The sequence below is a fragment of the Toxotes jaculatrix genome, chromosome 21 (assembly GCF_017976425.1).
Source record: "Toxotes jaculatrix isolate fToxJac2 chromosome 21, fToxJac2.pri, whole genome shotgun sequence".
NCBI classification, from domain to species: Eukaryota; Metazoa; Chordata; class Actinopteri; family Toxotidae; genus Toxotes; species Toxotes jaculatrix.
In genome coordinates, this window is record NC_054414.1 from 6,687,558 (window position 1) to 6,710,560 (window position 23,003).

Here is a 23,003-nt window from a genome sequence, read left to right on the forward strand (position 1 = left end):
TTTTGTTTGACCAAGTTCTGAGAAATATCAGAAATTAAAGACAAGATCTAAGATTAAAAAAAGATTAATTAAAAAACAAGCAAACCGCTTCATGTTTTTCTGAAAAAAAGTCAGTATAACTTATTATAACAGCATCACTACCTCACTGGCACCGTGTGAACAAAAACTGAAGAGACAGGGCTGTACTTCACAGTGATGGGTTTCATTACAAACCAGCCTGACTGCTCCACTGTCGACTTAGACGCCTGAGCTTTATCACACGTGTCTGCAATGGTCTTACAAAAACAGCGCACTTCCACGTGTGAATTCACCCAGTGACCCCCACACAGCCTGCTCTTCAGCCCGAGGCCACATAAGCAGTCTGTACCCACAGTCAAGAGTTAAATGCCTTTTGTTTGTTACACCTCTCTCTCTCTCTCTCTCTCTCTCTCTCTCTCTCTCTCTCTCTCTCTCTCTCTCTCTCTCTCGTCTCTCGATATCGTCAAACTTTAATAAGTAGTATAACCCACGCGGGCGTGTCAGTGGCGGTGCCCTCGCGCTGGCTTGCAGCCACACGCAACTGGAAATGAGCCGTTATTGATGTAATTACTTTACCTGTGCACAAGGTGTCTGCAGTGAGAAAGTACACGTGTGTCATCTTCATACACGTGTGTTATGTTCTGAAAATTAAACTGTCCATTGCTTGACTTTAAATGTCTACTCTAATTTAGAGCCTGGAATGATTGCAATTTATTATTTTGTATTCTTTGCTGTGTTAAACTGTCTCCCTTCTTTATGTAATAGTGTGCTAGATTTAGGTATCCACTTTATTTTTCCTTTTTTTTTTAACCTTAGGTAATTCATCCGCGGTTGGAGATTGGCTTTCATCGCTGTGATGGACAAAAAAATCTGGCCAATCGGCGCTCTTTCCGTCTATTGCTGCGGGAAAGGACGCTGCTGATTGGCTGTGGAAAGAGGGGCTTAGAGGGCGGACTGCGTTAAGTAACTTGTTGTGCAGAGTTCATAGTTTGTGACCTGTTAAAGTTTTTATATTCCCGACACTTAATGAGAGCTGTCAGGGACCGGTCTGCCTCCAAGATCTAGTCTTTTTTATTTTCATTCTTATATTACTTCCTGTGAGCTGCTGACCAGCTCTGAAACATATTATTCACCTCGCTGCAATTTAAAGGAGCGAAAACAGAAATGACCACAGAGATCCCGGAGCTTTTCAGGGCTCTTCTTGAGCAACCATTTACTTTACCAAACCTCGACGACAATGGTAAGTCATTGATACTGTCAGATCTTTGTGATTCAAATAACATGCGGCGCCGTGACATGAGAGTTTTTTTGTATGCAAAGCAGGCCGCTGAGGTCGGATCACCTTTCTGAGACTGATTCTGACATTTCTGCAGACAAACTGCGTGTTTGTTGCGTAATCTCTGTCAGTTGAGCTGGATGGGAATTAGCGCCAGCCTCTGCGCTGTATGGATCCAAAGGTTAAGTCAGTTCCCCTCAGAAGTAATGGAGTGCTGTCTTCTTGGACAGCTGCAACAGGTAGCAGAGACAATGCAGAGACAGATTCTTCAGCTGTTTGTCAGCACTTTCACAGTAAAAGTATCTTTAGTGGTCAGTGAGCAGAGAATTATAACCATTGGCGTTTTAAGACTATTTACAGTTTGTGATTGGTGATCTGCTGCTGAGATGATCAGCTTTAATGATTGTGGGTCCCTGCACAGTCATTTAGCTGAAGCACAATTTTCTGCCTTAACAAATCTTGTGTGGGGAATCTGCTGATAAAAGATAAAAGACAACAGTTACCCACTGTGGATAAGCACAAAGGTTATGGACCTATTATTGTCCTTCTGTTTGATGTTTCAGGGCTGAGTGAATGTCTTGGTAAAAAATAGCTGGCATCACTCACTGGTGATTATGTACTGATAGAGCCCAGTCTGTGTGGATCTGGGTTTGTCACCTGCTTTCATCTGTCATGGTTGAGTGGATCTTTGATTGTGTGTGTGTGTGTGTGTGTGTGTGTGTGTGTGTGTGTGTGTGTGTGTGTGTGTGTGTGGAGAAAGGGGTTGGTGGGCTTTGTAGATTCATAATTTAATCACTAGATGGCCCTGTTTACCTTCTCTGGACCATATTTAGATAAATCAGATGTGGGTTAAGTAATTTAATTTCATTGAGAGGTGTGTTGATGCTGCTGCTGCTGGCCCCATTTAACAGTATTTCATAATCACCTTTGAGTCTGTTATGTATTTTGTTTTAGGAGCTTCTGAAGAATCCCACAGGACAGCTACCAGACACTTTCAAAGTATAATAAATGACATGTCAATCATTGTTTTCTCTCTGCCATATTGGTGAAATGTCCAATATCATCCTTCACTTGCCATATTTTAACATAATGAGGTAATAGTACTTTATGGAGTCATAGTGAAGTAGTTTGGTTGCAAAGTATTTGAATTCCATTTGGAGATAAATCATTCTCTTAAGGTTTCAGATGTTGACATCAACCATGTGAGTGAAATTTAAATTTTAGATGAGCTGCTCCTTTATGATAGTAATTAAATCAAGGAACATCATTATGTCCGTGATCATAGGTTCCAGAGCTTGCAGAGATGGCCTTCCTGCAATCTGTCAGTCAACAACAAAGTACCACTAAGTCCATGTGTCACACATGACACACACACCCACACACATACACACAAGCAACCAAGATGGTGCAGATTGCATAATTATCGCAGCGTGTGTTCTGCTCCAGGACCTCAAATGTGCAGCTGCAGAGAAGTTTCTTTGAAAAGTCTGTAGCTGTGGCTTCTATATTTTTAGGTTGTATCAGTGCGTGGAAAGCGCTTAACTTTATGAGCTACCACTTCTTACTTTACAGTACTAACATGTGAATCTGGTTAAGCTGACGTGTCAGTGAAATCCTGGTTTTTCATTCTATTCATTTTGTAGAAAACTGCACAGTCATGATGGCAAAGCTTGTGTTTAGAGAAATCCATTCACATTTCATTAGCTTTGCCTGACAGGGAAATGGCATTGTAGTCAGACAGATTCAATTTGTTGTCGTGCATCCACGTGAGCCGAAACAGCCCGTGTTTGCTGTTGTGTACAGCCATGTCTGCACCTGTTGACTAAGTCAGATGTACCTCGACTATAAATTCCACAGTGTATTGTCATGCTTTGGCCAGAAACCAGAGTGGAAAGTTTTCAGTAACTCTGTATGTTGTGCTATAGCTGACACAGAGAAGATGCAAGGCATCATACAGAGAAATACTTAATTTTAGTTGGACTCAATTTGATAAAACTATAATTATTATGAATGAATAATATTTCAGTCTCTATGACCTCATTAAAAATTCAACATTGTGTATTTCTGAGGTTTTATGCATGTCTGCATTCGACTATTTAATCTCTCAGTTAGACTGTTTTTATGTAAAATAGCAGGGGCAGAGGATGTCCATGTCTTACCACTCGCACACATCTCAAGCACATGATGTCAAGGTTGAATGAAAGTTCTTTTTTATAAGCTGTGTTCTCTCGTCTCTGCACAGCTCTAGTAAAACAGAGTGCTTGCACACTTTCAATAACAGTTTATCTTGTTTTTGTGATGTAGACCATGGCATAGAATTAATCGTGTTGAGATGTGCACAAAAAGTGAGAGTTTGTCACTTTATTGTATATACTTTGTTGCATCATGGTTTATGGCGATTGTGATTTAGTATTCTGTGATAACAGTTATTTAAATGGATGTTTCTTGAGATTAAAAAAAAAAATCTTGTGAACAAGATTCAGCTTTGGGGAAAATCAGGGCACTTTGACTAATGACACTTAGTGTATCATCGTGGTAAACTTAAGGATAATATTTCTGGCGTCTATTGGAGAAATGCTTGTGTCATATATTTAATGCCAGAGGTTTTAAATTACATTCTGTGGTCTGTTAGTAGGTGATTTAGAAGATGAAGCTTGAGGTCACTCAAAGTCACTGTAGCAGTTGACCTTGAAGGTTTCTTTTCTCTCCTCGTAATGTTGTGCCAAAAACAGATTCTGTGTGACACATACAAGCAGCATGTGTCTCAGCACCACCTTAAAATCCCCCCTTAGCTTGTATCAACTGCATGGTGTGCACAGCTGTCTTGTGCTGTTTATAATATTGATGTTGGTACAGTAACATACTGAATAATCCATTTAGTGACTAAGGTGCACACATTGGCGAGTATGTCCCCTATTTAAACGCATTCATCTGTCAGAGAAAACAGGATGTACTTGCATCAGAATCCTGTTTTGATGAATGTCAAGTGCACATACATCCTGTTTTGTTTGCAAATACATTTTGTTTTGTTTTCCTTAATACAGTGAAAAGATTGGGATTTAATTATTGAATGATGATTTAATTAATTTTGTGGAGGATCCTGCAGAAAAAATATTGCATGATTTTTCTGGGGGGCTTGTACAATAAATTAAAAATATTTAACTGCACCTTAATAAGCAAATAATAATAATCACTTCTCTAAAGCTTAAAGGTGATGTGGCAAATTATCAGCCATCATATGGAGATGCAGCAGTTGCTGTGAGCCCAGTCCGGTGCTGCATGTTCTCTGTGCTGTTGTGGCAACTCAGAATTAGTCCCCTGGCCTTAACATGTACATCTTTGTCCTTGGCATGCCAACTCGGTTGCAGCAGTGCACCCATAAGCACTGTAACATAAAGCTCATGATACTTGTGGTCTGCCGGTATCACTTTGGCATCGTAACACCGCCCTTCCTGCACGTTTCTGCATGTGAGTGACACAGATATAGCGCTTCTCTATTGGACGGCGCCTTGTCGGTATGTAAGGCAGCTGCACGTGTTTTTGCATGTGAGCGGAGCGGTGTTGGTGCAGCGCTATAGGGACATTATGTACGTTAACCGTGTCCTGTATGTAGTACTTGGACGGCGCTTTTGATCGAAGCCGAAAAATTATCGAAGTTGCAAGACAAAAGTGTGTTTTAATATTTATTCGATGCGCTATCAGTCAATGCGACTGCGCCGACTGATAACTAATCATGTCGTATTGAACGCTGTAAACTTGGTCTATATGTTTGATTGTTCATATAACGCGAAAAAAAATTGTTAAAGATAAAAATAAACTTTACAAGAAGAAGTCGGTCACTGCAGGCACAAACTGGATAAACATCACATACCAGAGCTATATAAACCGTGACAATGTTTTTTTTTTTTACTCGAGACACGTTTTTTCTCTTAATGTATTCAGTGTAACATATATAACTTGGTCAACCAATGAGATCTCAGGTAGTTGCGACGTGCGGTGGCTATTGGCTCGTCCTTAGAATTCCCGCCCCACTCGTCCTCGCCCTGATTAATATTAATAAGGACTGGGGCTCTGTCCGCCTATCAATTCACGGCGGGGCGGTTATGTTTGACCGGGAGGTACGGTTAGTTCTCAACATCAAAACCACATGACTATGTAATTTTCGGAGGAAGTGGGCCAAAGCAGCGAGAGGTACGGGACGTACTGACGGTCGTTGTAACACTTTAGCGTGGATTTTGTGGATTTCAAAACAGTAGAAACAGTCCGTGAAACCGGCTGGATAGCTAGCGCTGTCGAGCAAACAAGTCAACCGCTGAGCTCGCGCTTCTTCTTCAGTCACTACGTGGTGAACGTCAACAACAAAGATGTCGGGAGAGCCGATCCTCATCACACTGGAAACGGGCGACGGGGCCCCGAGTTCATTCCCGGTGGTTTTGAAGAAAGTAATGGAAATGCCTCCGCCGAATATACTGGACGGGGACGACGGTAAGCGCAGTAAAATGACAGAGAGGACAGAGAAAACCGCGTCTGGTTAAAAACGAGGCCAGCCGAAAAAAAATATGTTGAAGTGAAGTGTCATGACCATGTATATCCGACAGAGGCTATCCCTTAAGTGCTGGATGTGTTAACGCAGAGTTTGTGCATACGCTGGAGCTATATGTCTGAACACACTGCACACACAGGCCTCTGCTCTCTTCAGTCACCGTACCCTCCAGACTTTTCCAGGCACGCCTCCGACTTTAAATGCAGTTTTTTGTTGACACAAAACATTTTTCCTTAGTTGTATTAACGACATATTTTGTTGATTAGAGATTCGTAAGGAAGGAAAGTGCCTGACCAGGAAGAGTTCGTGCTTAAAGGTGTCAGCTGCAAATGTTGCTACAGGATAGCATAACATTAATGGTTCACTTCAGCAGCAATAGCTTTTTACATAGGCACTAGCATAGATTTTTTCATGTGATCAACAATGTGACAGACTGATGAACCCTGGCTACTTACACCTACCCATATTTGTGAAAACTCATTCTTGCAACTTCTTTATGTTTCAGACACCGACAAGGAAAAGCTGTGCCTGGGAGATGATGTCGACCTGGGGGGAGGAGGTAGCGATATGGGTCCTTCAGCCGCCTTGACTCCTGCTATCTGGGAGAAGACCATTCCTTATGATGGTGAGAACTTCCACCTGGAGTACATGGACCTGGAGGAGTTTCTCATGGAGAATGGCATCCCCACCTCGACTGATGAGGACTCCCTAAAGAGCAGCCCTGAAGCAGACACCATTGAAACGGAGAAAGTTAAGGCTACTTCCTCTGCACAGACAAAGGTTAACAAGGCAGCAAGCGTGTCCCCAGTGGCCCTGCTGCCCATTCAGGAGTTGGATGGGTGTGAGGAGGAAGTGGTGATCATCACCAAGAGTGACACTGATATCATATGTGATGTTACTACAGGTGAGTGGCAGGGGCGGGAGGATCAGAAGTTCTCAACAAATTAAATCCTAAAGTTCTGTAATGGGTGCTAAGGTTAGAGAGAAGTCAGTTTCCTCCATCATACTGACCTACACTGAGTAATAAATTGACCTAATTAGAAGTTTTAAATGTGCTTGCATCAGTGAAGCGCATAGTCTTCTATACGCTATTAATGTTTCTAGCTTGGTTGTTTTTCATGTTTGCACACAACCACATTTCTACTGAATGTCAGTTAGTATAAAACTCTTTGCGGCCAGTTTCTGTATTAAAGGTTTATGTATTTATTAGTCTGAGATGTCCAGCAAGCATGATATACTGTGACGCTGGTGTGAACTCAGAATGTTACTCTATCCTGAAACAAGCCACGGGTGGTAAAGGTTGTTGGGGACAGCAGAAATAGACGCTGCTGCTGCTGCATAGTAAAGATGATAGAGTTTACTACAGGATTATTAGCAGCTTGTATTGCACTCACCCACCCTGCATACATAGTAGAGTTTTTAAAAAAAAAAAACAAAATAAAAAAACAAAGCTAGCCTTGGTGCAGGCCACCTGTGACCCAGGATTACGCCTTCATTTATCCACTTACACAGATGTGTAGGAACTGGCCAATTCATGATTGTGATCGCGTGGCTGCCCTTCAGTTTGATCTGAAGCTCAGCTCTCCTCTTCCTCTCTTGTCTGCTCAGCCACTGAAGAGGACAGAGCGACCCCCGAGCCTGTCAACCCCGAGGAAATCGTGGTCGATATCAACTACGAGCCAGATCCCACAGACCTGGTTCTGTCAAGTGTGCCTGGGGGCGAACTGTTTGACCCGCGCAAACACAAGTTTACGGAAGATGAGCTCAAGCCACAGCCTATGATCAAAAAGGCCAAGAAGGTGTTTGTGCCTGAAGAGCAGAAGGTAAGCTGGGAGATGCCTCTTAAAAACAAAGACCTGCAAAGACTTTGTTTCACTGGGTGCAGTGTTGTTTTATGGAAAACAACACAGTAGGAACTTAAAGCAACAAGCAGCACTTCAGTATTTACTCAGGTTTTTCTAATAATGAATTTAGATTTGGAAACATTTACTGATGCTGTTTTCCAGAAGTTCTCAGAGTGAACAGAACTGCAGAGGAAAATAAGCTTTACTTAATGGCCTGAAAATTAATCAGCCACTTCCCCAGTGCAAAGTTGGAGTGAGGCCAGTAGGCACAGCAAAGAAACAAGGCTGTGTCAGAGTGAATCTGTTCTGGCGACTCACAGTGACTCAGCAATCTGAAAATCTGAAAATCAACGTTTTTCTTCCTTTCCCGTCTGCAAGAGAATACTGGTTTTGTTTATATGCACAATGGAGCCTGGCTGTCAGCCACGTTATAAACTGAGCTGAGGTCAGATTTGGGCTGATGAATTTATGAAAGGATACATGAGGCCGTCAAATCAGGTTACCTTAGTAACCAAGTTTAAAAACCAAGGTAGTGTTTCTGTGACTCAGTCGATCCCTGCTGTTTCTTTCTTCTCCACCTCTCCAGGATGAGAAGTACTGGCAGAGAAGGAAGAAGAACAACATGGCTGCCAAGCGTTCACGTGACGCCCGCAGGTTAAAGGAGAACCAGATCACGGTCCGAGCAGCTTTCCTGGAGCGTGAGAACACAGTGCTGCGGACGGAGGTCGCAGAGTTACGGAAGGAGTGCGGCCGCTACAAGAACGTTGTGGGTCGCTACGAAGCCAAATTTGGACCACTGTAAGGGATCGGAAAAAAAACCCATATGAAACTGTAAATGGGCATCCATATAGCAAACAGAACAGTGTCAGTCGCGTTTGTGTTCACAAGCCAGGTTAGAGACATTGTTGAATCCCGTGTTTAGCCGTGTCAACAGATACCAAATCTACTATATCTGAAAAGAATCTGCTCGGCTGTTGTTTGGACAGAGTCGGACAGAGGGGAGGTGGAGGAGGAGAGACGGAGGAATATGTTGAATATTGAGCTTTAGAATATGAGTATTCTTAATGCACAGTACACAGCATCTTGTTTCACTGGTTTACCTACAGGGATCTGATACATAGGAGTTAGTTAGTTAGGTAACACAAACCGAACCCCCTGTGATCTTGTGAATAATGTTCCCCATGCTTAATGTTGACCTCGCTCCCTCCTCCTTCCCTTGTCATTCATTCTTGTTCTCTTCTCTTTCAAGTGCGGTGCCGGAAGACCACTAGACAACAGTTGATTTATTCATTTATTTCCTCTAATGAATCAATAAATCAAAACCATTGAAGTTGGTTATGTGAGAGCGCTAGAATCGATCAGATGAAGAAGAGGAGGAAGAGGAGTGTGACTGTTGTTGCCATGGAAACGCAATAGCATGTTAAGACCTGATATCTGTTTTTCTTCTTTTTTTTATGACTTCTATTTACCATTCATGGGAGTGAGATGAGTGTGAGAGGATATTCAAGTGCTTCTTCAGTACACCTCTTTTATGAAGTGTGCTTTTATCATGTTTTGTATGCCTTTGGCCGAAAGAGATCATTTGTGATGTTTATTTTGGAGAAACTGTGGGTTTTATTTTATTTTGTTTTTTAGATGACATAGTTGATATTTAGGTAGCAGTTACAATAGTTTAGACCAGATTCTTAGTCAGTTTTATGATATAGAAATAAACTGATTTGCAGGTTGCTTCCAGTTCTTTCCATATTTTAATGACTTCTGAAACCCGCTTGTCCGTTTTTATTTTCAGATTTATATATTAGTATATTTTAGATTTTGTGGAGAGCTGGGCTTTTCTTTGCTCACAAAAACTTAAGACTTTTCCAGTAACCTAAGCTTCTTCAGGGGATTACAGTGACGTGGCTAAAGAAATGCAGCCATGTTCACTTCTCTTCATGTACTCACTCTTACCAGCGGCACAGAGCTGTACATAAACACTCTGTTCTCCTTTTCAGTGTACGTCTCGCTGTCACTCTCGTGCTGTGTTTGTCGCTGAGTAGGACGCCTGCTCGGCTTCCTGCAGGTCGTCATGTTGAGTCGTCTATTTAAGTCTGTAACGCTTCAGACGTGTTGTGTGTAGAATCCATCGATGCACGTACTGTAAATAGTTGTAGCCTAAAATCATACTTTATATATTATTTTCCAACATACAAACATATTCATTCTCATAGGACTTGATAACTCAGATGCAGTGCCAGTCCAGTTTTTGAACAAGCTGTCTTTAATGTTTGGAAAAGATATTAAGCAATTGTGAATTTCTTAAAAGTTTATGAGCTGACATTTGGCCCCCACAGCCTCATAATGGCAGAGTGTCTAACATTCTTGTGCTAAAGACATGCTGTTTGATGCTAAAGGAACTCTTTAATTAGTGCTCTATTAAAGGCAGCTGGTGGTGAAAGGTTAAGCCTGGAAAAACACAGACATCTTTGTTGATGTTGTCTTCTATAGGGGCTTCTATACCTTAAGGTAATCAAGCTCATATTTATAATAAATTTAAAAATAAATTTCTCGAGATAAACAACGAAAAACAATAGAAGTGTTCAAGAACCTTGAATGTATGCATTTAGATTGTAGAATCTGTGAAGTTCTTTTTAGGATATTCATCAGACTTATCACCCAATTTCTCTTTATTCATTTGTGAATGAACTTCTTAAGAAATTCTCTCTCAGACGTTTAAACTGGCAGTGTCTGTTGCCAGCTGATGTTTTTTAATCATTCTTTTGACAAACCAGGAAGTCTCCGTAAATGCAGACTGTATCGGGGCATCTTTTTCACAGAATAAAGAAGCCCGAAGTCTCTAAATGTCTTCTATGTCTAAAGCCATTTCAATGCAGTGTGCAGTCTGCCAGTTTACAGGGGGGCATACTTTTGAGCGTTACATCTGAATATTAAAGTTGTTGATCTGGATTATTTTGACAAAAAGGGAAAGACGTTGTTCTTTGCTGCTGTGCTTCCATCCATGATATTTTAACTTTTTACCAAATTCAATATTCTGCTCTCTTTCTTTGGGAAAGGGTTTCAGTGTGTGAAAAATTAAATGCAATCTAAACTAATAAAGGTTATTTTTTTTAGCATTACAACTAGCAGTAAGTACAGTTATCTGTCTTATATCTGTCCTCACCTTTTTTTTTTTTTTTAATGAAGTGCATTCTTCTCTGTGGACATCAACGATAAGTCAGGGTGGCCACATTTATCCACAGTTTTTGTGGAAATAATTTTACAGTTTAATTTCAGTCATGAAAGAGTCAAATTCTCCATAACAAAGTCTCTACAGTGTAATTTTTGAATCACAATTTTTTAATGCTTTCTGCTATAACAGAGATTGCGTCTGCCTTCTATCTGGAACAGGTCAATTTGTTAACTTTGAGGGGTTGTTTTTAATCCTCCTGGTTCCGTCTTTGTATTTCTTTTTATGGAAATGTCTTTGCATTTTGAGTGTGGCTACTTTTTGTCTTGTATATACAGTATATATAAATAAAGCCTTGTTGAGAAAGTCTTTACATGTAAAGTTCTTTCCTATGTTTCAGTGAGCAGTTCATCTAGAAGACCTAGACCAGTTGACAATTCACCACCCAACTGATGAGTATAAAAACTTATATGTAAATGATCCATTTCTATATTCTAAGAGATGAAATAAGTGTCCAAATGTCCAATGACTTCAAGACAGACTAGAACCTAAGCATAAATATATAAAAAGAAAATAGCGTTTACAAAGTATTAGTTTAAAGATGCTACACTACAGATTCATATCAATGCCTCAACATCATTTTAAGCCATTATATCATCATAATCTGAACAGAGGTCCATAAAAAGTTACACTACTCGGAGCAGGAAATCATGAATGGCTCAGTTTCAGTCCTCTGTGTGAAACATTGCCACCTGGTGGTGGAAGTTGAAGGAGATGTTATGAAGAAAACTGGATTGTATGACAGTGATATCACTCGCCATCTGAAACTGGCACAAGTTTACATTTAGCATCTCAGCTACCCTATCAGGAGGTGTAGACAGTATCGTACGTAGTTAGAGAAATCTCACCTTTGTTTATGCCAGAGAGCAAGTTTTTTTTAATGGATGAAAAGTTCTTAAAGTATGTTTGATATGATTAAAAGCTCCAGGACATGTACTAAACAGATGTTGTGACCTGTGGCTTCCAAGGCGAAGAACTAACTAAACTCAATATTTTTGATTTAATGTTTTAATTATTTAATGATGGTGATCAATATGACACTTGATCAACCCATGTCTACATCTACCTCAATAACCACTAATGCTTAACACTGTGTGAGAATGGGCAGGCTTTAAGAATCTAGTTTACTATTATTAAAAGCAGTCACAAAGAAATAAAGACAGAAATATAAAACAGAGCTTTATTGACAAATCAAAAAAAGTTTCTTGAGGTTTTAAAGAAAGTCTGCAAAAGCTGAAAAACTAAAACAGGAACTGGACCGCAGCGTAGAGTCTTCACCTCTTCTTGAAGCCATACTTCTTCCTTTCATAAAACAGATCTGTTTTAGAACTGCCCAAGTTTACAATCTTTGGACATCCATCTCGCTGTAAGGACAACAGAAAGAGAAAAAAAACTGTTTAAAAAACATTTTCATCTTCAAGAAGCAGGACATAGTTTTTGTATTTAGGGTTCAGTTTGATTTGTAAAAGCTGTTTTCTTTCTTCTTATGGCTCAGTAGATCATAATAAGTAACTCAAGATAACAGAAATATCACAATTATGGCCTGGTTAAATCCTCAGTTTCATCTCTGTTTAGTCCCTTTACTCACATCTTTCTCCTGGATGGTGCACTCTTTACAGTAGTAGGCATCAGATACACCCGGCCCTCCACAGATGACACAGCGTCCCTGATAGGAGCCGTAGTTACACTCATCACAGATGCGCACCAGCGTGCAGGGCCTCACATAGGAATCACAGATGACGCACTTTCCATCACCTGAGAGGAGCAAAGCAATGACAACTGATTAGGACGGTTGGAGGAAACCGAAAAAAAAAAGTGGATCAAAATATGGAAATAATAATAATAACACTAATAATAACAAAATGTAGTGTTCGTACACTTTGTATCTTTACTTGGTATAGTTGCAAAGGCTTAACAACAGCATGTACAGACTGACAGTGAATAATAAAGAAAGTTAACATGACTTTCATTTTCACTACTTACATTTCTCGCAAAGTCTCCCGATAGCTGAAAAATAAAAACAAAGCAGTCAGAGCAGGTCCGTGTAATCAGGCGTTGAATCAGCATTTATATTGCTAATCTACTCTAGAAAAAATAATCTCTTCCTTTGTCCTGTTTACAGTAAATCCCACAATTAAATACAATGAAATAGTGTGTGAAACGGGAACACCAGTTACCCATGCGACACAGACCTGTAGTTCTTCCTAGGCTAGCACCATGGCTAACATACTCTCAATGAAATCCATGCTAGAACCGTTAGCATGGTTGCTAACATTATCTCTAGACACTCTTTAGATATACACTTCCGGTTGCCGCAAAAAAAAACCCACACAATGTTAGATAACGTGTGAGATGAACCAGGTTAAAACTTACCAACACCGGCTTGTTTTCGGCAAAAGATCAAATCCGGATGATGTTTAGCCATTTTCGCCCAACGTAAAGCAGGCGCTCCTGGTTTGGTTCAACTTTCACCTTTGACCTAAACACTTTGTGCGTGAGGTTGAATTATCGCCACCTAGCGTCTCCAAACAGACTGACAAAAGAAAAAAATGAGTGTCTCGGAATGTATCCCCTTTTTTTTTAAATCTTATCAAAATATATGTTATAAGAATTTATTTTCACTGAGAATTGTGACAGTGGAAGAATAAATAATTATTGGAGGAATACATGATTATTAATATTAAAAATAAAAGCAGAAACATAAAACATAACTCATCCTTGTCCTTTCAGCTTAATAAAAGCCAAATACACAATAAGATTAATTCCTGTCCATGTACTTTTTCAATTCATATTATATTAAATGTATAAGTACAATAAAATTGAAAGTGAGGAATCTACGTTTAAAATACAGCTTACAAACAATCTGAAAAAGACTGAATCTGTTAAAAAATATTTTTGTCCTTAAAGGTCCTGCGAGGCCGCGGCTTAAAAGCATGTGACGTCACCACTGACCTGCACATCTTTGTCAGTGAACAAAATGGCAACCTACTGTCTAACTGTAGCCAGGCTTCAGGTAAGAGACTGAATTGGCAAATTTCATCATATTTATAACATAGTGAAGTGTGTCACCTGCTATATCAGATTACCTAAATGTAATGTAATGTGATTCTGACATAACTAAACTGACTGCAGATAGAGAAAGCTGTGAAACAGCCACCGGCTTGCTGACCAGGTCATCGTGTCCCGGCTGCAGTGAACGCACCCAGTGGGGAAACAAGTTTCCCACAGACTTAAAATAATAAATCACGGCTAATGTCCCCGTTAACAAGAAGTCATTATCGGCACCCTCAGCTCTTAAATGAACACGGTTAGACTGGTGTTATAAATGGAGTTTGGTGTTTGCTAGCAAGGTTAACCACAAGGTTAGAGCTCCCAGCGTGGACACAGGCGAGTAGCGTGTAACAGACAGAAAAAAATATTAGTTAAATTCTAACAACTATTACAGCAAACACGATGTTTATCATTACATCGTGGGGTTGGTACATGTGAACGTAATTCATTGAGTGTGTCAGGGATAACGGTTTGTGTGTCAAATGTCCAGTCTTCTCCTGGCAATTACACCTCAGCTTCACTGGAGTGAGGTTGTGGGTGTAGTGCCCTGCTCATGGGCACCTTATCAGTAGTTGGGTCCATGAAGTTGATGTTACAAACTTCTGGACACAAGCAAATGTCTCTCCATGTTTCCACCTCTTGTTACCTCATTGACTGCAATCACTACACTCTGTAAATCCAATCACACACACTGTTAGATATCAAAATTGGGAAATTTAGCTTCTATAACATACATGACCATTTGCACATTGCCTTACTTTTAAATGTTTTGGGGGTATGGGGTGAGAGTGTATTTGTGGTTGCTCTCATAGGGGGGGGCGAGGGGGGCTTCTTCACCTGGGAAGCTCTGTCATCTGACACTTGAGTGTGCACTGCAAACCACCAGTGCATGGGCAAGCTAACATCCCCTTGGTCGTTTTTCTGTATCAGTATGATTTTAGGCACAATATTGACACAGTCTGCTGTTTCAGTTTCACAAGAATACAGAACTGATACAGAAATGTACATGGACTTACAATGATTTGAATGAGGAATAATCTGTTTGCCCAAATACATTATGTATTTGAGAAACCCACTGCTAAAGTTACAACAGTGTGTGTCTGTTTTGTCCACAGCTCTGTGCTTATGCTCATGCTTGTATGTTTTTGTTGTCGTCTTCTCCAGCTGGCCCTGGGCCAGGGTGCACGGCGCCTGCATGTATCAGCAGCTTACAGAGCCAAGGCCAAAGTGTCTATGAGCCGGTTTGAGCCCACCTCTTTCGTCGGCTACGAGAAGCTCCAATCCAACGTTGACATTGTGCGAAAAAGGTCAGTGTTTTCCTACGACCGACCTTTCAGTTGTTATTCTACAAAAACTTTGCTTTTCCAAAAGTGGACATTTCTGTGGAATGACGCAAACTTGCATCACTGTTCCCTCAAACGCTTCCTCATCTGTGTCAAAGTTTAAACTCCAATGTTTGTTTGTCCTTTACCACAGTTGTTTTTCATAGTGGTAGGCTTTGCTTTAGTGTGTCAGCCTCACAGTGCTTAAATTACCATAAAGCAGTTTAAAAGCATAGTTGAGGGTGTGTGCATGTACCGGGAGACGTGGAGCTTTCTTGACTGTACAGATCACTGGCTTCTGCTTGTCCTGCCCTGTAATTACTTCTGAGGTTAAGACTGGCATAAACTGGTAACTATAAAATGATATAATAAAGAGATGAGGGGTAAAACAGAGGTATGTAATTGACTGCACTATAAGATGAAAAAGAGACTTTGGTTTTTAAGAATATTTCGTTATTATGTTCCAGGCTCAATCGGCCGCTCACGCTGTCAGAGAAGATCGTTTATGGCCACCTCGATGACCCCAAGAACCAGGAGATCGATCGTGGTCGCACTTACCTTCGGCTGCGTCCCGACCGCGTGGCCATGCAGGATGCCACGGCCCAGATGGCGATGCTCCAGTTCATCAGCAGCGGACTGCCGAAAGTGGCCGTGCCCTCCACCATCCACTGTGATCACCTGATCGAGGCCCAGATCGGAGGGGTGAAGGATCTGGCCAGGGCGAAGGTGAGCGGTCTTGTTTGTTTACATTAATTATTTGTATGTTTTACTAAGTTGTTCTTGTTAAAGTTTTACACACAGAAACTTAAACTGAGCTGTCGTTATCCTTCTCATCCTAGGAAGTAAACCATGAGGTTTACAACTTCCTGTCCAGTGCTGGGGCAAAATATGGAGTTGGCTTCTGGAAACCAGGCTCTGGAATCATCCACCAGGTGTTATTGCTTAAAGTTTGATTGCAGTTTGGTCCGAATATGGCAGTTTTTAGAGCCACAGTAGTTACAGTGCTATAATTATGTTAACAGTTAGATTTTTATATCCAAACAGATCATTCTGGAGAACTACGCCTACCCAGGAGTGATGCTTATTGGCACAGATTCCCACACACCAAACGGTGGCGGGCTCGGTGGGATCTGTATTGGAGTTGGAGGAGCCGATGCTGTCGATGTCATGGCAGGAATTCCATGGGAGCTCAAGTGTCCCAAGGTTAGCAGAAGACAGCATTTTGCACACATTGTTGAGCTGTCACCATCTTTTTCCATCTCTTACTACTCCAGCGTAGCAGTGGTTTGTTTGCAGGCTTTCTGTTTCTGAGCTTCTTAACCACAATTTACCCCTTGATCTCTTCCTTTAAGGTGATTGGAGTGAAGCTGACAGGCACTCTCTCTGGCTGGACGTCTCCTAAGGATGTCATCCTGAAGGTTGCTGGCATCCTGACAGTGAAGGGAGGCACTGGAGCCATTGTAGAATACCATGGACCAGGAGTCGACTCCATTTCCTGCACTGGTCAGTGAATAAAGCTTTTTCTAACTGACTACATTACGCTTTGATATCTCTTAAAAAACCTTTTCACAGAGCCCATATGTGGAAATATTACAGTCTACCAGATAGTCTCATAGATGTGTTTCTTTCTGTGTGCAGGAATGGCCACCATTTGCAACATGGGAGCAGAAATCGGAGCCACGACCTCAGTATTCCCGTACAACCACCGCATGAGAACCTACCTGGAGAAGACAGGACGTGGACGTATGTTTAGGCTTCACAGTTTACATATCGTTGCATTTCTTTTAAAAAAAAATCTTTGTACTACAACAAAGGAAACCATAAAATCATAACATACTGACAGTGCATCTAGAAAAGCCTGGGCCCAGTTTTCAGTGTGGCTCAGGACAAAATATTACAGCAGCACAAGACAAGAAACATAAAATATTAAGGGAATTTCAGCCAATTAAAAAAAAAGCTTTAATGTTTCTTCTTGTTTCTTTGCCAGAGATCGCTGCCCTGGCTGATGAATACTCCGACTTGTTGGTACCAGATGAAGGCTGCGAGTATGATCAGACCATCGAGCTCAATCTGGACGAGGTCTGTCCTTTTTTTTTTTCTTTTTTTTTTTTAAAGATTATCTTTTGGCATTTCTGCTCTTCACTGGATAGTTCAAAGTGAAGAACAACAGGAAGTGCATTGAGGTGGGCAACATGAAACAAAGGTCTCTGGCCAGGGATCATTTAATTCCACTTTGGTGTTTAAAGAGGTGTAACCCAAACGGAGAACCTGAGTTTTTCCACAGAAAATTCACTACTTGATTTTTATTAAAAACATCTGGGGGGGGGGGGCACTGTGGGTCACAGCCTGTAAGACAGATTTAAGTTTATTTGAGAATAACTGAGTTTCTTTGCCTCTGTGCTGTTTCTTTCTATAGTTGAAGCCCCACATCAACGGACCATTCACCCCTGACCTGGCTCACCCAGTGTCTGAAGTAGGTGCTGTCGCTGAGAAGAACGGCTGGCCGCTGGATGTCAAAGTTGGTAAGAACTGACCAGGGATGGATACGCTGTACTCGCTGTGTTTATATCACTAAATTACAGAACACACATCAAAGTTACCAGGATTTTTTGAGGAGTCTTTTCATGTCACTACTTTAATTGTCTTTTTGATTCCCTTTCACTTTTAGGTCTGATCGGCAGCTGTACCAACTCCAGCTACGAGGACATGGGCCGCGCTGCTTCTATCGCCAAGCAGGCTTTGGATAAAGGCCTGAAGTGTAAAGCTCAGTTCACAGTCACCCCCGGCTCAGAGCAGATCCGTGCCACCATAGAGAGAGATGGATATGTGAGTGCCAGCACACTCCCTTACAGTAATAATTTAGCCCTGGGTGAAGTGATGGAGGCTTAAATGTGTCTTTGTCTGTCTGTAGTCAAAGATCCTTGGAGATGTTGGAGGTGTGGTCCTGGCAAACGCATGCGGGCCCTGCATTGGACAATGGGACAGGTAGGTGATGTGGGGGGGTCATGATATACAGTCATCACAGAAGACCTAGGTGTTAATATATTACATGTGTTTGTGTTCAGGCGTGATGTGAAGAAGGGAGAGAAGAACACCATCGTCACCTCCTTCAACAGAAACTTCACTGCCAGGAATGATGCTAACCCTGCAACACACGCTTTTGTTACCTCCCCTGAGGTAAAATAATCCACACCACTTTGAGATGTTGAACTTAGATTTACATTTAACACACTTACATACCCTCCACTGCCTCTTTTTCCTCAGATTGTCACTGCCCTTGCCATCGCTGGCACGTTAAACTTCAACCCAGAGACAGATTACCTTACAGCCCCTAACGGTGAGAAGTTCAAGCTTGAGCCCCCTAGCGGAGATGAACTCCCTGCCAGGGACTTTGACCCAGGTCAGGACACCTACCAGCACCCACCTGCGGACGGCACCAGCCTCAAAGTGGACGTCAGCCCTCAGAGCAACCGGCTCCAGCTGCTGGAGCCCTTCGACAAATGGAGCGGAAAAGATCTGGATGACATGCTGGTCCTCATTAAGGTCAGACCTCTTGAAAAGACGCCAGCCTGTGTTGCTGTCTTTACGTAAGTGTTTTTTCCCTCCTGCTGGAGTGAGAACGGACACGTTTCACTCTCCTTTGCTTCGTCTTCGCAGGTGAAGGGCAAATGCACCACAGACCACATCAGTGCCGCCGGGCCGTGGCTGAAGTTCCGTGGTCACTTGGACAACATCTCCAACAACATGCTTATCGGTGCGGTCAACAGCGAGAACGATGCCATCAACAAGATCAAAAACCACCTGACAGGAGAGTATGGAGGAGTCCCTGATGTCGCCCGTCACTACAAGGTGAGGATCACGGAGGGGAGAGGTTCAGGTGCTGGATCATTACAACCGTACTTCAATTTATTCCTGTAGTAAAAAGAATAATTTTCTTTTCTTTGCTCGTGATTTTGCTGCCCCCTCCCTCCCTTTCTGAACTCTGTATTGAACCACATCCCCCTGATCAGATAAACTTTACTGAATATACCATCTTTGCTAACTCTCCTTCAATCCTGTCGTTCACAGGCCAACAGCGTGTCGTGGGTTGTGGTCGGAGATGACAACTACGGCGAGGGCTCCAGCAGGGAGCATGCGGCGCTGGAGCCCAGGCATCTGGGAGGAAGAGCCATCATTGTCAAGAGCTTCGCCAGAATTCATGGTACTTGGAGAAGTCCAGTGATTGGAGACGTTATTCTAGTGGTTCAAGTGGTGGTTTATTTTTTCCCGCAGCAAGGACTTAGATCTTAACATGTTCAGATTTCTTTCTTTCCACACCAACTAGTCTCTCAATCAACAAACATCTCCCTCCTTTCCTTAGAAACTAACCTTAAGAAGCAGGGTCTGCTCCCACTGACCTTCAGCAACCCGTCAGACTACGACAAGATCCGTCCTGATGACAAGATCTCCATCAGGGGACTCAAATCCTTCGCTCCAGGAAAAGTAAGAGTGCAGAGTAGCTGGAAAACACGGCCTTCATACAGCTTTTCTCCTAACTGTTAATGAAAACGCCCTCTCATTCCTCCCCAGCCTCTGACCGCAGTCGTGAAGCACAGCGACGGCAGTGAGGAGACCCTGCAGCTCAACCACAGCTTCAACGAGACACAGATCCAGTGGTTCCAGGCAGGCTCAGCTCTCAACAGGATGAAGGAGCTGCAGCACTGAGGAAGAGGAGTAGGGAGACAACGTGAGGAGGATTGTGGGGGAAGAAGGGGGATGAGGAATGTTGACGACTGCTCCATCATCTGCATTAGCATACAGTTTGGACTGAAGTAACGCGTCTGTATACCTCGAAGAGTTCAGCGTAGTGTACTTGAAGGTGTCGTAAGCTGCTGCGTTTCTAGGTCAAACGGTGATAAAATGGTTAGAAATCAATCTGTTGTAAAAACAAAGCGGACACACACGCACACACACACACACTCTGACATACTAAGCTTTGACCCACTTGGTGACATAATACGCTGCTGGTGTTTTCTCAGCTGTTCAAACAGGTCAGTACAGCACGGACTCCACTTCACACTGGAGCTGGAGGATGGCGGTCAGTCACCTTGTTGCTTTCCGATTGTGTTGCTCACTGCATGGCAATCATAGGCTTTAGTCAGCCGTCGTCATTCAGCCTGTTCCTGTGTTATTTAAAGCCCACCCAGGGACACTGCGGTTACTTGTATCTCTGGGTCCATTGGTTGTTTTGTGAAACTGTACTTGCAATGATTATATGGATCCAGAATAAAACTTGTACACACACACACACACACACACACACAGACTCATTCATCCACTCAGATACGTCCAGTTAGCCTGTCTGCTTCCTAGTGATTTCCTGTAAATGTCCACTATGAAAGCAGCACCCAGTGACAGCAGTCTCTGCAGCTTGTTGAAATGTATTCTGGGAAAGGAAGGAAATCAAATAAAGGCATGAGGCAGTTTGAGAGAAGGTGGATTCAACATGAAACTGAGCTAAGCTAGCAGAGCATAAGGTGTGGGATGCATTGAACATCACCGATTGATTACTGTACAACAGTGAGTCCTATGTTTTCATCCATCACAGTACAAGAAGCGTTGCAGACATTTCCTAATACACAAAAGAACTTGTTTGCTGCGTACAAATATAAGAGACCTTACCCTCTTCTTCCCTGACTCCATCCTTAACCTCCCCTCCTGATCAGTCCTAACCTCTTTACAAGGTCAAACCCATCCAAAGGTTTTTTTCCCATTGTTTGTTTATTTATTTATACTTATCCTCCTGGAAGGTCCAGATCCTGTATGATTTCCTTTCATAAAGGTTTCTGTCTTCACGCAGAGGGTAAACTTGGACTTATGTCCTCTTCCATCCTGTATTTTCAGTGCCCTTGTTTTTTTTTCTGGTAACATTTGTTGCCTTTACCCCAACACAAATGAAACTTTATTGAAAAAAAAAAAATAAAGGAACAGTACATTGAGTTCTGTAATGGTGATATTGCTGTTACTGTAAATGACTGTGTGCTTGATTTAAGTCATGTGGCTGCTCAAAAGAGTTTTTGGTCGATATAATTAACTGACGTTCTCTCCAAAACCTCAACATGGAAAATCAAATCAGAAAGATTTGTTTATTTGTTTTTTGTTTTTGTTTTTTTTTTTTGTTCCTCATGTTCCTTCACTTCCCCCAGTCCCTGCAAACAAAATGCATCAACACAAGGAACAAATGAAGGCTCAAACCACTCCATTCTTCACTCCCACTGTATGTAAAGTGTCTGGTCCAATGTACATTTACGTGTTTGTGTTTTTTGTTTCTCCCAGATTAACTTTTCTGTATTACAGAAATGCCAATGGGTTGTAAAATAAAAATTCACAGATCTCATTTATTTACACTGGCTCCAGTGATATGACCCAAATCTGTGTAAGGCTGAGTTAATGGTATTTGTAGATAAAATGATAAAATAATGATTGGCCCACTCTAAAAACCACTATATACTTATTTACACACACAAAATACATATTTTGTGTGTGTAAATAAATAAATAAACCAACCAATGACCATTACATTACAATTAAAATCTGGTCATGAATATCATGCTGTAGCTACATTTAAGAATTAAGTGTTTATCTTCCCTGCAAATATGTAAACACGAGTCCTTGTGTCCTACTTTGAGCGACAGGTCAGTCTTGCATCAGCATGGGACAGAATTTGCATCTGACACATTCAGACTTCTGAAATCTTGTACTGAGAGACTGAGAAAAAGAGCCTGTGGTGTTTTTGATCTCTCTCAGCAGCAGTTTGATGCGTCACGGTCGGGCCTTGATTTATTTTGAATATCCTCCACAATCAGATTTGATCCTTCGCTCACAGGAGACGTCTGTCCGAGAGTAAAGCCTGACAGAGCAGAGGGTCGGCTGTGAAAACATAAAGTAGTGTATGTGTGTGCAAATGCACCACACAAATGATCCCAGTCTTTGTAGACTGAAGTCAGCAGCGAGGAGCTGTACGATAAACTGAGCTGGAGACCAGGCTGAAGGGCATTTCAGCTGCAGATTTCTACTCATGCCAGGCCTCTTCATGATCACCAGCGAGCGTTTAAAACTATAAGTGTGTTGTCATCCCTTCATAATAAGACACTTGTCTCCTCTTATCCGATTTGTGAGGGGGAAAAAAACTGCCTGAAACTGCAGTAGTCATTCTGAAATGTCCCAGAAACAAGGAGCAGCTTTAAAGGCCCGGAAACTATTTGAAATGGAGGAATTTCAACAGTTTCCACTCACTGAAGAAAGATGAAACATGGGTCACAACTATGTGCTGCTTAACAACACTAACACTGTACAATATGTCAGCAGATATATCAGAGCAGTAAACATTATATATGTAGACTTTGTGGCTTTAAAAATAAAAATCAAACCTCTAGCATTACATGTCATTTAACTCAGTACATTCAGATCCTCAGTCGAGGTTTTCTGCTGCTGTATGTCAGAGGTGAGGTGGCAGACAGCAGAATATACAGACTATACTTTAACATAATCTTACATTTATAACTCTAGAGGATGGAAGTAATAATAATAATAATAATAATAATAGGAGAAATGACCCAGGGAAGTATAGTTTCTACCTTTATGAAAGATGGTTTAAAAGAAAAGTTTATTTTGTTTACACTGTAAAACAACCAAATTCCATGACTTGTACCTTCAGATGATTAAACTTTTATCTGAAAGCATT

The 23,003-nt window shown here is 41.7% G+C and overlaps 3 protein-coding genes across 4 annotated transcripts; 2 read left to right on the forward strand and 1 right to left on the reverse strand.

Annotated features, from left to right (window-relative positions):
* Nucleotides 1-1,008: 1,008 nt before the first annotated feature.
* tefa (TEF transcription factor, PAR bZIP family member a) lies at nucleotides 1,009-11,216 on the forward strand. Of its 2 annotated transcripts, none has more exons than XM_041067060.1 (5): nucleotides 1,009-1,258; nucleotides 6,343-6,741; nucleotides 7,446-7,660; nucleotides 8,268-8,479; nucleotides 8,931-11,216. In XM_041067060.1, exons 1-5 carry the CDS (start codon nucleotides 1,183-1,185, stop codon nucleotides 8,950-8,952), a joined length of 924 nt encoding a protein of 307 aa, XP_040922994.1. In that variant the 5' UTR covers nucleotides 1,009-1,182; the 3' UTR covers nucleotides 8,953-11,216. The 2 variants fall into 2 exon arrangements, with proteins under 2 accessions (XP_040922994.1, XP_040922993.1); XM_041067059.1 differs by lacking the exon at nucleotides 1,009-1,258 and adding an exon at nucleotides 5,434-5,779.
* An 857-nt stretch (nucleotides 11,217-12,073) lies between these two features.
* phf5a (PHD finger protein 5A) lies at nucleotides 12,074-13,387 on the reverse strand. The gene is made up of 4 exons (XM_041029157.1): nucleotides 13,281-13,387; nucleotides 12,891-12,914; nucleotides 12,496-12,662; nucleotides 12,074-12,271 (listed from the first exon to the last, which is right to left on the reverse strand). The coding sequence occupies exons 1-4, from the start codon at nucleotides 13,330-13,332 to the stop codon at nucleotides 12,182-12,184; spliced, it is 333 nt and encodes a 110-aa protein (XP_040885091.1). The 5' UTR covers nucleotides 13,333-13,387; the 3' UTR covers nucleotides 12,074-12,181.
* Nucleotides 13,388-13,860: 473 nt separating this feature from the next.
* Nucleotides 13,861-21,656, forward strand: aco2 (aconitase 2, mitochondrial). The gene is made up of 17 exons (XM_041067383.1): nucleotides 13,861-13,920; nucleotides 15,123-15,265; nucleotides 15,748-16,006; nucleotides 16,120-16,212; nucleotides 16,325-16,483; nucleotides 16,633-16,783; nucleotides 16,919-17,023; nucleotides 17,268-17,359; nucleotides 17,697-17,802; nucleotides 17,949-18,106; nucleotides 18,192-18,265; nucleotides 18,346-18,457; nucleotides 18,545-18,823; nucleotides 18,938-19,129; nucleotides 19,349-19,481; nucleotides 19,641-19,762; nucleotides 19,850-21,656. Exons 1-17 carry the CDS (start codon nucleotides 13,885-13,887, stop codon nucleotides 19,982-19,984), a joined length of 2,349 nt encoding a protein of 782 aa, XP_040923317.1. The 5' UTR covers nucleotides 13,861-13,884; the 3' UTR covers nucleotides 19,985-21,656.
* Nucleotides 21,657-23,003: the final 1,347 nt, after the last annotated feature.

Bases quoted from the DNA above. Each gene is read 5' to 3' on its own strand.
- aco2 (XM_041067383.1), top strand. From the start codon at position 13,885: ATGGCAACCTACTGTCTAACTGTAGCCAGGCTTCAG. The intron at 16,213-16,324 runs GTGTTATTGCTT...ATATCCAAACAG, and splicing joins GCTCTGGAATCATCCACCAG to ATCATTCTGGAGAACTACGC. The intron at 17,024-17,267 runs GTATGTTTAGGC...TTTCTTTGCCAG, and splicing joins GGAGAAGACAGGACGTGGAC to AGATCGCTGCCCTGGCTGAT.
- tefa (XM_041067059.1), top strand. From the start codon at position 5,659: ATGTCGGGAGAGCCGATCCTCATCACACTGGAAACGGGCGACGGGGCC. The intron at 6,742-7,445 runs GTGAGTGGCAGG...TTGTCTGCTCAG, and splicing joins CATATGTGATGTTACTACAG to CCACTGAAGAGGACAGAGCG. The intron at 8,480-8,930 runs GTAAGGGATCGG...TTCTCTTTCAAG, and splicing joins GAAGCCAAATTTGGACCACT to TGCGGTGCCGGAAGACCACT.
- phf5a (XM_041029157.1), bottom strand. From the start codon at position 13,332: ATGGCTAAACATCATCCGGATTTGATCTTTTGCCGAAAACAAGCCGGT. The intron at 12,663-12,890 runs GTAAGTAGTGAA...TGCTCCTCTCAG, and splicing joins CGGGAGACTTTGCGAGAAAT to GTGATGGAAAGTGCGTCATC. The intron at 12,272-12,495 runs GTGAGTAAAGGG...TTGTCCTTACAG, and splicing joins GCACCATCCAGGAGAAAGAT to CGAGATGGATGTCCAAAGAT.